The sequence below is a fragment of the Sus scrofa genome, chromosome 6 (assembly GCF_000003025.6).
Source record: "Sus scrofa isolate TJ Tabasco breed Duroc chromosome 6, Sscrofa11.1, whole genome shotgun sequence".
Lineage (NCBI taxonomy): Eukaryota > Metazoa > Chordata > Mammalia > Artiodactyla > Suidae > Sus > Sus scrofa.
In genome coordinates, this window is record NC_010448.4 from 28,297,566 (window position 1) to 28,314,029 (window position 16,464).

At 44.8% G+C, this 16,464-nt stretch overlaps 1 protein-coding gene across 5 annotated transcripts in view; it reads right to left on the reverse strand.

The window, feature by feature from the left end:
* GFOD2 (glucose-fructose oxidoreductase domain containing 2) overlaps positions 1 to 16,464 on the reverse strand; it is a 54,241-nt gene that overhangs the window by 3,609 nt on the left and 34,168 nt on the right. For 4 of the 5 annotated variants that reach the window (XM_021094103.1, XM_021094104.1, XM_021094107.1 and 1 more), the window contains one exon: positions 14,344 to 14,683. In XM_021094103.1, coding sequence (XP_020949762.1) covers positions 14,344 to 14,602 — 259 coding nt within the window. In that variant the 5' untranslated portion in view covers positions 14,603 to 14,683. Of the gene's footprint in view, positions 1 to 14,343; positions 14,684 to 14,853; positions 14,878 to 16,464 lie in introns of those variants that run through there. The other variant, XM_021094106.1, reaches the window with a different exon arrangement.

A 16,464-nucleotide genomic window follows, 5' to 3' on the forward strand; every position in this document is an offset into this window, starting at 1 on the left:
CCAAAAAAGGTCACCCTCAATCCCTTCTCAACACAACAGCCAGGGTAATTCTGTTGAAATTTAAGATGGGTCAGATCATATCTCTGATCTGCATCAAACTCTCTTGATAGCTTCTCATTTCAAAAGAACCAAAAGTCAAAGTCCTTACAGTGACCTACCTGCAAGGCCATACATGGTGTGTGTGCCCCTCCAAAGTCTTCCTTTCTTTTTTGTCTTTTTAGGGCCGTACCCATGGCATATGGAGGTTTCCAGGCTAGGGGTTGAATCAGAGCTGTAGCTACTGGCCTATGCCACAGCCACGACAACATGGGATCTGAGCTGTGTCGGGGACCTACACCACAGCTCATGGCAATGCTAGATCCTTAACCCACTGAGCGAGGGCAGGGATCTAACCCACGTACTCATGGATACTAGTTGGGTTCGTTAACCACTGTGCCACGATGAGAACTCCCCAAAGTTTTCTTTTTGATCTCTTTGCCTACCGTCCTTCCCCCAGCCACTGAAGGGGGGAAGGGGGCTGCTGGGCACAAAGAAAGCCCTGGTGGCTGGGGAGAGGTAGTGACTGCTAAACAGAGAGGACTGCCAGGCAGGGCCAGGCCCCATCACTGTGGCTGAGACATAGGGTCTTGGAGAGCCTTCTAGTTGAAGACCATGTGAACAATGTGCACATTTAGGTTTCTCCTCCAAGCCTGAAGGCCCAGATCTCAGGGCAACCAGGTCAAGGTTATACTGCTATGGGCGTGTGCATCTCTAATAACCCTCAATCCCCTGAAAGCTTTCTGAGTGTTTTCAGACAGGGCAATTGTTGGGACACAGATAACATCTGGCAGCCCTCTGAAGGGTGCAGCTTCTTCTGATGGATTTGGATCCTCATCTGGCCACCTTACAGCAGAAACAATAGGACCCCAGGGTGGCTGACTGCCTAGAAAGGGCTATTTATTGGTATTGGACTTGAGCTTTGGAGCTAGACATTTCTGTGTTCAAATTTTGGATCCCTCACTTGATTGCTGAATGACCTGGGACATTTCTAAACCAGAAATGGGCTCTGGCTTACTACACTGTAAAAAGACAGTCACAACCATCTCGCAGGGTAGAAGAAAAGAGTAAGTCAAACAAAGCAGTCTCTGTAAAAGTGTGTGGCCGAGCACAGCTCTGTCAATGGTACTTTTTTTTTCAATTGCTTTTTAGGGCTGCACCCGCAGCATATGGAGGTTCACAGGCTAGGGGTCCAATCGGAGCTACAGCTGCCGGTCTACACCACAGCTCACGGCAATGCCATATCCTTAACCCACTGAGCGAGGCCTGGGATCGAACCTGCAACCTCATGGTTCCTAGTCGGATTCATTTCTGCTGTGCCACGACAGGAACTCCTGAAAAACTATTTTTAGAAAATAGTTTAAAGGCCAACATGAACATAGATGTGTTTTCTTATTCTATGTCCTGTTTATCAGGCCTCTCACAGAGTTAGGCCCAGCTCAGCCCTTTGGAAAGCTCCCATCGTGACAAAGCCCACAGGAGATAGTTTAGTGCCTTTGGCCAATCATTCCAAGCTTCCCTCATTTCCTTCCCCCTTGCCTGTCACCCTGACCCTCAAGAACCCCACAGAGTATTTTCCATTTGCATATGTGAGATTCTAGAGTATGAACTCCCAGTGTTATAAACCTCAGTGCTATAGCAAGGATCAGTAGCCTATGACATAATTCAATCTCTGCCACTTTACAAAACTCTTGATATCTCCTGCTCTTCTCTGAATAACAAAAGCTTTACAACAGGTTCCAGTAGAACACTAGGAGAATGGCTAGTCAGCATTACACGTCCAAGGAAGGGAGCAGTGTAGACAAGGCAGGGGGCCAAGGCAAAGGGAGAGGCCCTTGCAATGGGGTCCAGAGCAGGATGGGGCCCTGCAGGGGGCCTCTGATTGCTATCACTATCTGCTCTTGGAGGGTCTCCAATGTTTCCCCACACTTGTGGGATTTTAGGATTAGGGACAGGAAAATCACAATACTGTGTGAGAATATAGGCGCTTGGCTGCAGACCACATGGCTGACCAGGGAAATAATGAGCAATTAGGTTCTCAGATACTCCATCTGAGAGGTGCAGCTCTGGCCAGTCCAGAGGTTTCCAGCTGTAACTAGTCACAGAAGGGGGTGGGGTGGACACTGCAATGTGGGGAGGAGAGAAGGTGGGCCGGGAGGAAAAGGAGTTCTGTGGCTGCTCAGAGTTTGATGGTGATAAAACTAGAATAAGCAATCTGTTTCCTGCCATGAGAGGTCAGGGAAGAGGGAGAGGGCTTCCTTTTGAGTTTGAACAACAGGAGAGCTTTTGAACTTGGGACCCAGTAGTAGTATCAGCGTGGGAATAAAGGCTATCCTGAGTTAAACAGGCTCCAGCAGGCTAGCTGCACGGAGCCTGTACCTTTAGGAAGACTGGGGTTGCCTTGAAAGACATGTCTGTTTAAGTCTATCTAGCTTTCCTGTTAGTAAGAGAGATTACAGAAGCTAAAAACTGCTTTTTGTCTCCAGAGAATGGGAAAAGCATGGATGCTGACTGCTATTAGTTCAGATCTTCTGGAGGGTGAAAAAGTTCCAGGCTGCAAACCCCTCTCCAGCTCATACTCCCCAGATGACCTAGGAGTGAAGCATGTCTGAGAAGCTGCCCCAGATCACCTTTGTTCCCTACTAAGGAACCACAGGTTCATAGCTCTGGGACGACACCCCTGTTTCCCTATCCAGAGGTGTGGGACTAGATAAATGATTTCCAATAGTAGGGTAGAGGAGTTCAATCATGGCTCAGCAGTTAACGAACCCAAGTAGCATCTATGAGGACGTGGATTTGATGCCCGGCCTCACTCAGTGGGTTAAGGATCCTGCGTTGCTGTGGCTATGGTGTAGGCTGGCAGGTGTAGCTCTGACTGGATGCCTGGGAACCTCTATATGACAAAACAAAAACAAAAACACAAACACAATAGGGTAGAGGAGCAGCCCCAGGCAAAGTATCACTTCCATGTTTTACAAAGTCCATGGGTTTTACCTTTTTTTTTCTTAAATAAGGAAGGTTCTGCTACTTAGAAAAATAAATTTAAAAGCCACCAGACTGGATCACTGCTGCCCACACCCCATTCTCTCCTGGGTCAATGGCCTCTGTTAGCTCCCTGGCTCACACTAGCAGACTAGGCTTGCACTGGTAGAATTTGTGAACACCTTCACTAAATCAGTGTGCCAGGCCCTGTGCCAAGCTCCAGGGATACACCAGGCATGGTCTCTACTTTCAGACAACTTACAGTTTAGTGGGAAAGAGAGCCAGTAATCAAATACAGGCAGAAATGCACTTCTAATAAGTGCAATGAAGATGATATAAATGTTAATATGAGAGCATACAGCAGGGACTTGACCTGGACTGGGTCTCGTATTCTTGGGATTAAATTATCTGGGTCAGGATGCTTGAGAAGTGACCTCTTGATATCTCAAGAGTCCATGGGGTGACTTCCCCTTGTGGTGAAGAAGAAATGAGCCTGACTAGTATCATGAGGACGTGGGTTTGATCCCTGGCCTCACTCGGTGGGTTAAGGATCCACCGTTGCTGTGAGCTGTGGTGTAGGTTGCAGACATGGCTCAGATCTGGCATTGCTGTGGCTGTGGCGTAGGCCAGCAACTGCAGCTCCAATTCAACCCCTTGCCTGGGAACCTCCATATGCTGCAGGTGTGCCCTCCCCCCAAAAAACAAAAAAAAACCCAAAAAACCCATGGGAGAAGGGCTGGCAAACTTAATGTTTTTCTGATGAAGCACACAAGTGCCAAGAACTGGCACAGAAGCTTACCTTTTAGTGGCAGATTGAAGAAAACATTCAACTGTGACAAAAATGCTGGGGTACTCTGCACATTAAAAAAATATTTTTCTGGAGTTCCCGTCGTGGCGCAGTGGTTAACGAATCCGACTAGGAACCATGAGGTTGCGGGTTCGGTCCCTGCCCTTGCTCAGTGGGTTAACGATCCGGTGTTGCCGTGAGCTGTGGTGTAGGTCGCAGACGCGGCTCGGATCCCGTGTTGCTGTGGCTCTGGCGTAGGCCGGTGGCTACAGCTCCGATTCAACCCCTAGCCTGGGAACCTCCATATGCCGCGGGAGTGGCCCAAGAAATAGCAACAACAACAACAACAGACAAAAAGACAAAAGACAAAAAAAAAAAAAAAAAAAAATTTTTTTCTGACACCCTTCTACCATGTACCAAAATAAACTCAAAATGGTTTAAAGGCTTAAGTATAAGACGAGATACCATCAAACTCCTAGAAGAGAACATAGGCCAAACATTCTATGATATCAACCATACAAATGTTTTCTTAGGTCAGTCTCCCAAAGCAATAGAAATAAAAACAAAAATAAACCAATGACACCTAATCAAACTTACAAGCTTTTGCACAACAACATCAACAACAACAAAATCCCAAATAGAAAACCTATGGAATGGGAGAAATTAGGTGCAAATGATGCAATGACAAGAGCTTAATCCCCCAAATACACAAAAAACTCATACAACTCAATTGCAAAAAAAACAAACCCAATTGAAAAATGGGCACAAGAAGACATGAATAGACATTTCTCCAAAGATACACAGATAGACAACAGGCACGTGAAAAAATGTTCAACATCACTAATTATTAGAGAAATACAGGAGTTCCCGTCGTGGCGCAGTGGTTAACGAATCCAACTAGGAACCATGAGGTTGCGGGTTCAGTCCCTGCCCTTGCTCAGTGGGTTAACGATCCGGCGTTGCCGTGAGCTGTGGTGTAGGTTGCAGACAAGGCTCGGATCCCGCGTTGCTGTGGCCCTGGCGTAGGCCGGTGGCTACAGCTCCGATTCGACCCCTCGCCTGGGAACCTCCATATGTCGTGGGAGCGGCCCAAGAAATAGCAACAACAACAAAAGACAAAAAAGACCAAAAAAAAAAAAAAAAAAAAAAAAAAAAAAAAGAAATACAAAATCAAAGTACAACGAGGTACCACTTCACACGGGTCACAAGGGCCATCATTACTAAGTCTATAAATAACAAATGCTGGAGAGGGTATGGAGAAAGGGGAACCCTCCTACACTCTTGGTGGGAAAGTAAATTGGCACAAACCTATGGAAAACAATGTGGAGGTTTTTCAGAAAACTAAATATAGAACTACCACATGATCCAGCAATCCCACTCCTGGGCATATATCCACACAAAACTTTCCATGAAAAAGACACATGACCCCTATGTTCATTGCAGCACTACTCAAAATAGCCAAGACATGGAAACAACCTAAATGTCCACTGACAGATGAATGGATTAAGAAGATGTGGTACATATACACAACGGAATACTACTCAGCATAAAAAAGAACAAAACAGGAGTTCCCCTGGGGAGCAGCGAAATAAATCCAACTAGTATCCATGAGGACGCAGGTTTGATCCCTGGCCTCTCTCAGTGGGTTGGGGATCCAGCTGTGAGCTGTAACGTAGGTCAGAGATGTGGCTCAGATTCTGTGTTGCTGTAGCTGTGGTATAGGCCAGCAGCTGCAGCTCCAAATCGACCCCTAGCCTGGGAACTTCCATATGCTGTGGGTGCAGCCCTAACAAGAAAAAAAAAGAAGAAAAGAACAAAATAATGCCATTTGCAGCAACATGGATGGAGATTCTCATACTAAGTAAGACAGAAAAAGAAAAAAATACCATATGGTATCACTTATATCTGGAATCTAATTACGCCACAAATGAACCTATCGACATAAAAGAACGAACCTCATGGACATGGAGAACAGACTTGTGGTTGCTGAGGGGGAGGGAGCAGGGTGGACTGGGAGTCTGGGGTTAGTAGGTGCAATCTATAGCATTTGGAGTGGATAAACAATGTATAGCATAGGGAACTATACCTAATCACTTATGATGGAACATGATAGAGGATAATGTGAGAAAAAGACTATATATATACATATATACACATATAAAACTGGATCACTTTGCTGTACAGCAGAAATTGACAGAACATTGTAAATCAACCATAATTAACAAAATATTTTCCTGAACCACGTCCGAACTGAGAAATAAAACATTACTAGATTCCCTCCCTCTCCTTTAAGCAACTCATGGGAAAGCTGTAAAGATGAAATGTGAAGTGGAAGAAAATGAAAAATCAAACCAATAGTAGTAAATAAGATGCCACAGACAGAGTGATATAAAAAGTACACTTATCTGGGAGTTCCCGTCGTGGCGCAGTGGGTAACGAATCCAACTAGGAACCATGAGGTTGCGGGTTTGATCCCTGGCCTTGCTCCATGGGTTAAGGATCTGGTGTTGCTGTGGCTGTGGCGTAGGTCGGCGGCTACAGCTCTGACTGGACCCCTAGCCTGGGAACCTCCATATGCCATGGGAAGCGGCCCTAAAAAAGGCAAAAAAAAAAAAAAAAAAAAAAAAAAAAAAGAAGGTACACTTATCTGGAGGAGAAGTCCAAGGATTAGTTTTAGAAAAAACTTATAACCTTATTAGAAAAAAATGAATAAGAATGAGGACAAGAGGAGTTTCCTGCTGTGACACAATGGACTAAGAATCTGACTGCAGCAGCTCGGGTTGCTAAGGAGGTGCAGGTTGGATTCCTGGCCCTGTGCAATGGGTTAAAGGATCTGGTGTTGCTGTAGCTATGGCGCAGGTCACAGCTGTAGCTCAGATTAAATCCATGGCCCAGAAACTTCCATATGCCATGGGTGTGGCCATTAAAAAAAAGAAAGAAAAAAGAATGAGGGCAAGAAATAATCTTAATGGTCTCAGAAGTGAGATAAGGGAGTTTCCCGTCATGGCTCAGTGGTTAACGAATATGACTAGGAACCATGAGGTTGCGGGTTCAATCCCTGCCCTTGCTCCGTGGGTTAAGGATCCGGCGTTGCTATGAGCTGTGGTGTAGGTTGAAGACAAGGCTCGGATCCCATGTTGCTGTGGCCCTGGTATAGGCCGGCGGCTACATCTCCGATTACACCCCTAGCCTAGGAACCTCCATATGCCACGGGAGTGGCCCTAGAAGAGACAAAAAGACAAGACAAAAAAAAAAAAAAAGTGAGGTAAGAATATAATCTAACAGGAGTTCCCGTCGTGGCGCAGTGGTTAACGAATCCGACTAGGAACCATGAGGTTGCGGGTTCGATCCCTGCCCTTGCTCAGTGGGTTAACGATCCGGCGTTGCCGTGAGCTGTGGTGTAGGTTGCAGATGCGGCTCGGATCCCGCATTGCTGTGGCTCTGGTGTAGGCCAGTGGCTATAGCTCCGATTCAACCCCTAGCCTGGGAACCTCCATATGCTGCTGGAGCGGCCCAAGAAATAGCAACAACAACAACAACAACAACAAAAAAAGACAAAAGACAAAAAAAAAAAAAAAAAGAATATAATCTAACAAGCTGAAGAAAATGCAGTTGTGCCTATGGCACTAAGACTTAGTGAGATGCTATAATCTTACTATTTATGGGCCTTGGTTTCTGTAAATGAAAATGAAGATGCTGGATGAGACCAGTAGTTCTCAATCCTTAGTGTGTACTGGAATCATCCAGAATGCTTGTTCTAACAGACTGCAGGCCTCACCTGAAGAGATTCAGAAGGGCTGGGATGTGGCCTGAGAATCTGGATTTATAACAATTTCCCAAGGTGATGCTGATGCTGCTGATTCAGCATCTCTGAGAACTGCTGGACTAGACACTCTCTCCATGGCCCCTGCAAGTCTGACATTTCTCTGATTTTATACCTGTGAATTCCAGAGGGAAATACAATACTACTGACAGGTATCAAAAGTTTCAGAAGAACAGTCTGTGTCATATACGTCCACATAGCTGTAAATGTACAAAGGTGCTGTATGCCTTACTTTATTGCTTCTCGGTCTCTATGACTTAACCTTTTATAGTGCTTAACAATGTAAGACGGATCCTTAACAGAGACTTTATTTATTTTTTTTTTTAATAATTTTTTTATTTTCCCACTGTACAGCAAGGGGGTCAGGTTATCCTTACATGTATACATTACAATTACATTTTTTCCCCCACCATTTGTTCTGTTGCAACATGAGTATCTAGACATAGTTCTCAATGCTATTCAGCAGGATCTCCTTGTAAATCTATTCTAGGTTGTGTCTGATAAGCCCAAGCTCCCGATCCCTCCCACTCCCTCCCCCTCCCATCAGGCAGCCACAAGTCTCTTCTCCAAGTCCATGATTTTCTTTTCTGAGGAGATGTTCATTTGTGCTGGATATTAGATTCCAGTTATAAGTGATATCATATGGTATTTGTCTTTGTCTTTCTGGCTCATTTCACTCAGTATGATATTCTCTAGTTCCATCCATGGTGCTGCAAATGGCATTATGTCATTCTTTTTTATGGCTGAGTAGTATTCCATTGTGTATATATACCACATCTTCTGAATCCAATCATCTGTCGATGGACATTTGGGTTGTTTCCATGTCCTGGCTATTGTGAATAGTGCTGCAATGAACATGCGGGTGCACGTGTCTCTTTTAAGTAGAGTTTTGTCTGGATAGATGCCCAAGAGTGGGATTGCGGGGTCATATGAAAGTTCTATGTATAGATTTCTAAGGTATCTCCAAACTGTTCTCCATAGTGGCTCTACCAGTTTACATTCCCACCAGCAGTGCAGGAGGGTTCCCTTTTCTCCACAGCCCCTCCAGCATTTGTTATTTGTGGATTTATTAATGATGGCCATTCTGACTGGTGTGAGGTGGTATCTCATGGTAGTTTTGATTTGCATTTCTCTTATAATCAGCGATGTTGAACATTTTTTCATGTGTTTGTTGGCCATCTGTATATCTTCTTTGGAGAAATGTCTATTCAGGTCTTTTGCCCATTTTTCCATTGATTGATTGGCTTTTTTGCTGTTGGATTGTATAAGTTGTTTATATATTCTAGAGATTAAGCCCTTGTTGGTTGCATCATTTGAAACTATTTTCTCCCATTCTGAAAGTTGTCCTTTTGTTTTCTTTTTGGTTTCCTTTGCTGTGCAAAAGCTTTTCAGTTTGATGAGGTCCCATGGGTTTATTTTTGCTCTAATTTCTATTGCTTTGGGAGACTGACCTGAGAAAATATTCATGATGTTGATGTCAGAGAGTGTTTTGCCTATGTTTTCTTCTAGGGGTTTGATGGTGTCCTGTCGTATATTTAAGTCTTTCAGCCATTTTGAGTTTATTTTTGTGCATGGTGTGAGGGTGTGTTCTAGTTTCATTGCTTTGCATGCAGCTGTCCAGGTTTCCCAGCAATGCTTGCTGAATAGACTTTGTTTTTCCCATTTTACGTTCTTGCCTCCCTTGTCAAAGATTAATTGACCATAGGTGTCAGGGTTTATTTCCGGATTCTCTATTCTGCTCCATTGGTCTCTCTGTCTGTTTTGATACCAGTACCACACTGTTTTGATGACTGTGGCTTTGTAGTATTTCTTGAAGTCTGGGAGAGTGATGCTTCCTGCTTGGTTTTTGTTTCTCAGGATTGCTTTGGCGATTCTGGGTCTTTTGTTGTTCCATATAAATGTTTGGATTGTTTGTTCTCGTTCTGTGAAAAATGCCATGGGTAATTTGATAGGGATTGCATTGAATCTGTAGATTGCTTTTGGTAGTATGGCCATTTTTACAATATTGATTTTTCCAATCCAGGAACATGGAATATCTTTCCATTTCTTTACATCTTCTTTGATTTCTTTGATTAAAGTTTTATAGTTCTCGGCATATAGGTCCCTTTACCTCCTTGGTCAGGTGTATTCCGAGGTATTTGATTTTGTGAGGTGCAATTTTAAAAGGTATCATATTTTTGTATTCCTTTTCTAATATTTCATTGCTGGTATACAGAAATGCAACTGACTTCTGAATGTTAATCTTATATCCTGCTACTTTGCTGAATTTATTAATCAGTTCAAGTAGTTTTGGGGTTGAGTCCTTAGGGTTTTCTATGTATAGTATCATGTCATTCTTAACAGAGACTTTAGATGATTGTGATATATTTCTTATGGGTTTAAGATCTGAAGGAGCTGATCTAAAATTAGAGCATTTCAAGAGCTATGCTAAGTAATTATGCCCTTTTTCTCCAGCTTTAAAAATATCAAGGATCTAACATTTATATTCTTAATGAAACACAAGAGACATAGTCACATTATTAGAAAGAATAAAAAATAAAAGGAAAGAGAACTAGGTGGGGAAAACAGCAAGACCCATTCTTTCCTCCTCCTGTAATGTATATATAAAGAGACTCATACATGGGAATACACAGTGAGGTGGACTGGCAGGGAGGGTCTTTTGGGATGCTGACTCTGAGGACATTTAGATACACTGAATTTTTGCAACTAGCCATGCATGTGGCTGTTCTGTTCTCCATCTAAACAGTGTACAGGAACCAGACACTTTCAGAGCTTCACATTACAGGAGGAAAGAATGGGTCTTGCTTTTAAGGCATTAATTTAAACATAGTCTACCAACCTATAGAAAAGTTTTTCATATTTGAAATGACTTAGAATGCTTAGTTTCATTTCTAGTCTACATTCGACTCAGTGAACATTTACCTAATAAATATCCAGAGGAGGAGTTCCCATCGGGGCACAGCGGAAACAAATCTGACTAGGGACCATCAGGTTGCCAATTTGATCCCTGGCCTGGCTCAGGGGGTTAAGGATCCGGTGTTGCTACAGCTCTGATTAGACTCCTGGCCTGGGAACCTCCATATGCCGTGGGTACGGCCCTAAAAAAAAGCCAAAAACCTCAGAGGAGACTCCTACCATGTCTATATGTATGTATATATTTATATCTTCACCTGCGGCACATGCAAATTCCCAGGCTAAGGATCAAACCTGAGCCACAGGATCTTCAATTTGCTGAGCCACCAGGGTACTCCCTTACTCTTTATTTTTTACCGATTTTTCCCCCTATTTATTTATTTATTTTATTATTATTATTTTTATTTTTTTGTCTTTTTCCCTTTTCTTGGGCCGCTCCCGTGGCATATGGTGGTTCCCAGGCTAGGGGTCTAATCAAAGCTGTAGCCACTGGCCTACACCAGAGCCACAGCAACGTGGGATCCAAGCCGCATCTGCGACCTACACCACAGCTCATGGCAACGCCAGATTGTTAACCCACTGAGCAAGGCCAGGGATCGAACCCGCAGCCTCATGGTTCCTAGTCGGATTCGTTAACCACTGCGCCATGACGGAAATTTCATTCCCCTATTTATTATTTATTTACTTATTTATTTATTTATTTATTTATTTTCTCTTTTTGCTATTTCTTTGGGCTGCTCCCGCGGCATATGGAGGTTCCCAGGCTAGGGGTCAAGTCGAAGCTGTAGCAACCGGCCTACACCAGAGCCACAGCAACGCGGGATCCGAGCCTTGTCTTCAACCTACACCACAGCTCATGGCAACGCCGGATCATTAGCCCACTGAGCAAGGGCAGGGACCGAACCCGCAACCTCATGGTTCCTAGTCGGATTCGTTAACCACTGCGCCATGACGGGAACTACCCCCTATTTATTTATTTATTTATTTATTTATTTTTTGTCTTTTTTTGTCTTTTTGTCTTTTGTTGTTGTTGTTGTTGCTATTTCTTGGGCCGCTCCCGCGGCATATGGAGGTTCCCAGGCTAGGGGTCGAATCGGAGCTGTAGCCACTGGCCTACGCCAGAGCCACAGCAACACGGGATCCGAGCCGCGTCTGCAACCTACACCACAGCTCACGGCAACGCCAGATCGTTAACCCACTGAGCAAGGGCAGGGACCGAACCCGCAACCTCATGGTTCCTAGTCGGATTCGTTAACCATTGCGCCACGACGGGAACTCCCCTATTTATTTTTTGAAGTGAATTTAACTTAAACAAATCTGCTCTGCCACTTGGGATAACATGAAAGCCTGGCTTTCCCTTGTAATGTGATGCCAGTGTCGTCCTTCTTGGTCAGTACTGGGAGGCAGTCATAGATCATGCTGGAAAGGCTGAATGATACTCCCATTTCACAGGGGCCCACAGGGGTTGAGAGGGACAGAAAAAGGGCCAGAAGTGGGGTCTGATGTCAAGGTCAGTTTGGTGCTCTGCCTACAGCAGTTCATGTACTCACACCCACGCATTTGGGAAAAACTAGAGGAGTTCTCCTGGCCTCTTCCCAATGTGCTAAAGTCAAGTCAGACAAGAAAGGGAGGGAAGCAGGAAAGGAGTGAGGAGGACACAGGGAGTGAACTTCATGGTCACAACAGGCTCAGTGACTCCTTTAGGTCCTGAGTGGGCAGTGCCTGAGGGCAGATCCAGCTGACCTGGGCTCCCCCAGCCCAAGTTAGCCTTGGGATCGAGAACAGACCAAGGACCCCCATTCACATCCTCCTCTCTCCTGACAACAGAGATATGAAGAGAAGGCTGACGGCCCTGCTTCACTGAAGGCTGAGACACAAGATTCTAGAAGCTTCTGGTCAGCCCCATCCTTCCTGTTTATAATTAATGGTCCAAAATCTAGCGTTTTCCTGTACCGGGGACCTGAAAACAACAGGCTTGTGCCCAAAGAACCCTGGGTTTCCTTATTTTCCTTACACAGCTTGGAAATAGCCTCTGTGGGGACCCTAAGATTCAGGAAGACTGAGCGCCTCTAGAACTCTGCCTCTACACACACCCAGCCTCACCAAGCACAAGGAACAGCAAGAAGTCAAGGGACCATGGCAGCTTGATTCCCTTGAATCCACACTCTGTTAAAGTATTGGCTTAAGTTTACTTCTAAACCCAGTCTGGGAGCATCATCTGACCTAAGAATCTAGGGCCAAGAGTGTCACAGGGCTCCAATGTCATACAGTCTCAAAGAGGGTTCTCTGGAAAGGACAAACCACCTTTAATTTTTGGCCAAAACTTACATGCCCCAAATCAACAACCAGACTCATGCTCCTGCTCAATTCAATGAACATGTATTCTCTCCAACCCACTGGGTTAGATGTGACAGATACTCTCTTATCCTCAAAACAAGGGAAAGACAAACAGCAGAGCCTTGGACCCTCCACCATGGTAGTGGCCAAGAGTGGTGGTCAGCCTAATGGTATGCCAATTCCTGGGCACAGAGATCTCTGACTGCTTCAGAGAGACACCTGGTTCCTATCACCTTATGGAAAACAATTACCGTGTCAATTGATTATTTGCTACCTGAACTGTCATTTAACTCTTTTCTCATTTGCCTTGCAATGTATGATACTTCTACATTCTTCAATTGGACTGTGAAATCTGAAAGTAGAGAGGGCTCTGATCCAACACTGCTTTGAATATCCAGAATGACATCAGGACAGTGGCTGACACAATGGAAGCATTTAAAAAAATGGCTAGATGCATGTTTACTGGTTTGTTTTCCTATTAAATTAGATTCTGACTCATACAAGACAAAGAGAAGAATTTTTCTTCAGTTGACAGGAAAGAGAAGCCCAACAGGAACTGCAGAAGAGCTCACCCAGCCAGCCCAGCCAGGAGCAGGCGGTGGCTGAGCCACTGCTTCCTGTGGGAGCAGAGATGTGAGCTGGTTGACCCACGGATCCTGTCAGGGAAACCCAGTGCTGTCAGAGAACCTTCCTGCCCTGTGGCACACAAAATTGCAACGTTTGGCAGGAAGGGTGTGTGCTCAATCTAGTCAAGGACTGACAAAACATGGGAAATGGCAGCCTTGCTACACACCCTCCCCTCCTCTCTGTGGCGCCGCTGGCAGAAATGGAAGAACAAATGCATCACAATGGCCAATTCCCCAGAGCCCACCCAGGTCTTTGAACTCTGACTTGACAGAGCAAACTTTACAATGACTGAAATGTAGTCATATCTAGCCTCTGTGACAGGACAACTCTTTTTTTTTTCCCCTTTTTAGGGCCACACCCACGGCATATGGAGGTTCCCAGGCTAGGGATCGAATCAGAGCTACGACTGCCAGCCTACACCACAGCCACAGCCACACAGGATCCGAGCTGTGTCTGCGATCTACACCACAGCTCACGGCAATGCCAGATTGTTAACCCGCTGAGCAAGGCCAGGGATCGAACCCACGTCCTCATGGATGGTAGTCGGGTTCGTTAACCACTAAGCCACGACAGGAACTCCAAACTCTTAAGGCATTTTCTTTAGTTTTTGCTCAGGGATTTACTTGCAGGAGGTGGGGAAGGCTGCATCTTTCCCAGCTGCTGGAGCAATTCCTCCCACAGCCCTAACACACCCCCTCCCCCGCCACCAGTGCTCTTCTACCAACACTGCTCTAGGGTGAGTGAGGTCCCGGACTACTACCACCAACAGGCCCAAGCCCAAGAAGGACTACCCAGAGCGCAGCCCAATCTGCCCTTGTCCTGGCCTGACTGTCCGTACCTAGAGCCTTCACAGATATCTGCCGGGTGAGTGGAGGCGGGATGTTGATGCACACCAGATCCACATCTTGATGCAGCAAGACATCATCGGTGCGGCTGGTGTAGAAGGTGATGTTCATCTCCTCGGCGAGCTGCTTCGCCTCCTCCTCAGTCTTCCCCCACAGGGCCTCCACCGTGAACCCTTCTGCCCTCAGCAGTGGGACCAGAACCCGGGCAGAGCTGCCAGTCCCAAACACGCCCACTCCGGGAAGCATCTTCATGCCGGCTTGTCTGTTCACCAATTCATCTCTTCACAAGAGTCTCCAGCATGACCTTCCCAGGGTCCTGGTCAAACATGGCTCCTGGAACAGCAAGCAACACACTGCTGTTAGAGGAGGGCACACTTAGCTGAGGTTACTACTTTCTGGGATCATTCCAAAGGAACAAGTTTTCTGTCATAAAAGACAAATTAAACACTGCTCCAAAATGAAAAGCTGCAGAAATTCCTGTTTGTGGCCCAGTGGTAATGAACCTGACTAGCATCCATGAGGATATGGGTTCGATTCCTGGCCTCACTCGGTGGGTTAAGTATCTGGTGTTGCTGTGAGCTGTGGTGTAGGTCGAAGACAAGGCTCAGATCTGGTGTTGCTATGGCTATGATGTAGGCCAGCAGCTGAAGCTCTGATTTGATTCCTATCCTGGAAACTTCCATAAGCTGTAGGTAGGGCCCTAAAAAAGAAGAAGAAAAAAAAAAAAAAGTTTATGGTAGCAACCACAGGAAAATGTTCACTAGAAACCAAAAATAACAAAAAAATTGTCTCAACTACCAAACTGGCAGCAGCAGGAACAATAAAAAGGATATTTATTTTTTTTTAATATTTAAAGTTTTTTTGGAGTTCCCATCATGGCGCAGTGGAAACGAATCTGACTAGGAACCATGAGGTTGCAGGTTCGATCCCTGGCCTCGCTCAGTAGGTTAAGGATCCAGTGTTGCTGTGAGCTGTGGTGTAGGTCACAGACATGACTCAGATCTGGTGTGGCTGTGGCTGTGGTGTAGGCCGGCAGCTATAGCACCAATTCGATCCCAGCATGGGAACCTCCATAAGCCGCGGGTACAGCCCTAAAAAGACAAAACAAAACAAAACAAACAAACAAACAAAATATTTAAAAAATTTTTAATTTTTTTTTTGTTGTTGTCTTTTCTAGGGCCTCGCCCATGGCACATGGAGGTTCCCAGGCTAGGGGTCTAATCGGAGCTACAGCCACCGGCCTACACCAGAGCCACAGCAACTTGGGATCCAAGCTGCATCTTCGACCTACACCACAGCTCACAGCAACGCCGGATCCTCAACCCACTGAGCGAGGCCAGAGATCAAACCTGCAACCTCATGGTTCCTAGTTGGATTCATTAACCACTATACCATGACGGGAACTCCAAAAAGGATATTTAGAATATATATGTATTTTTGGCTATGCCCACAGCATGTGGAAGTTCCTGGGCCAGGGGCCAAATCCATGTTGCAGTTGCAACCTGCACCACAGCTGTGGCAATGCCGGATTCTTAACCTGCTGTGCTGCAAGGGAACTTCTTATAATGCTTTTTATATAAAAACATTCATGCTAATATTGATTAATGATAGTAAAAAACTGGAAAATGATCTAGATGTTAATATCAGTAATGAGTTAGATAAATATTACTACAGAGCCACTGAAAACCATGAGTGGAAAGCCACAAATGAACTGAAAGACATCACCACGTATTTATTGAAAAGGTAGAAAACAATAGCTAAAGTATGACATCAATTTTGTTTAAAACAAAGCACAAATTTCTAAGCAACAAGGAATATGGGATTAACAAATACATACATATAAAAGAGATAAACAGGAATTCCCTAGTGGCTTCATACTTCATATATAATAGAAGGACCAGCATACACTGAATTTAATAATAATTACTCAAATTGATGGGAATGCAGATAAGCTTTTTTTCTGAACTTTGCCAAATTTTCTACAATGAAGGTATCCTACCTGTTCTGGAGTTTTTCTTTCTGATCACAAGGATTATAAAACAAAAGAAAGAATAAAGCCAAACAAAAGTCTGCTTAGAATCTACTATGAATATGAGAAAGAGAGTATGTATAGA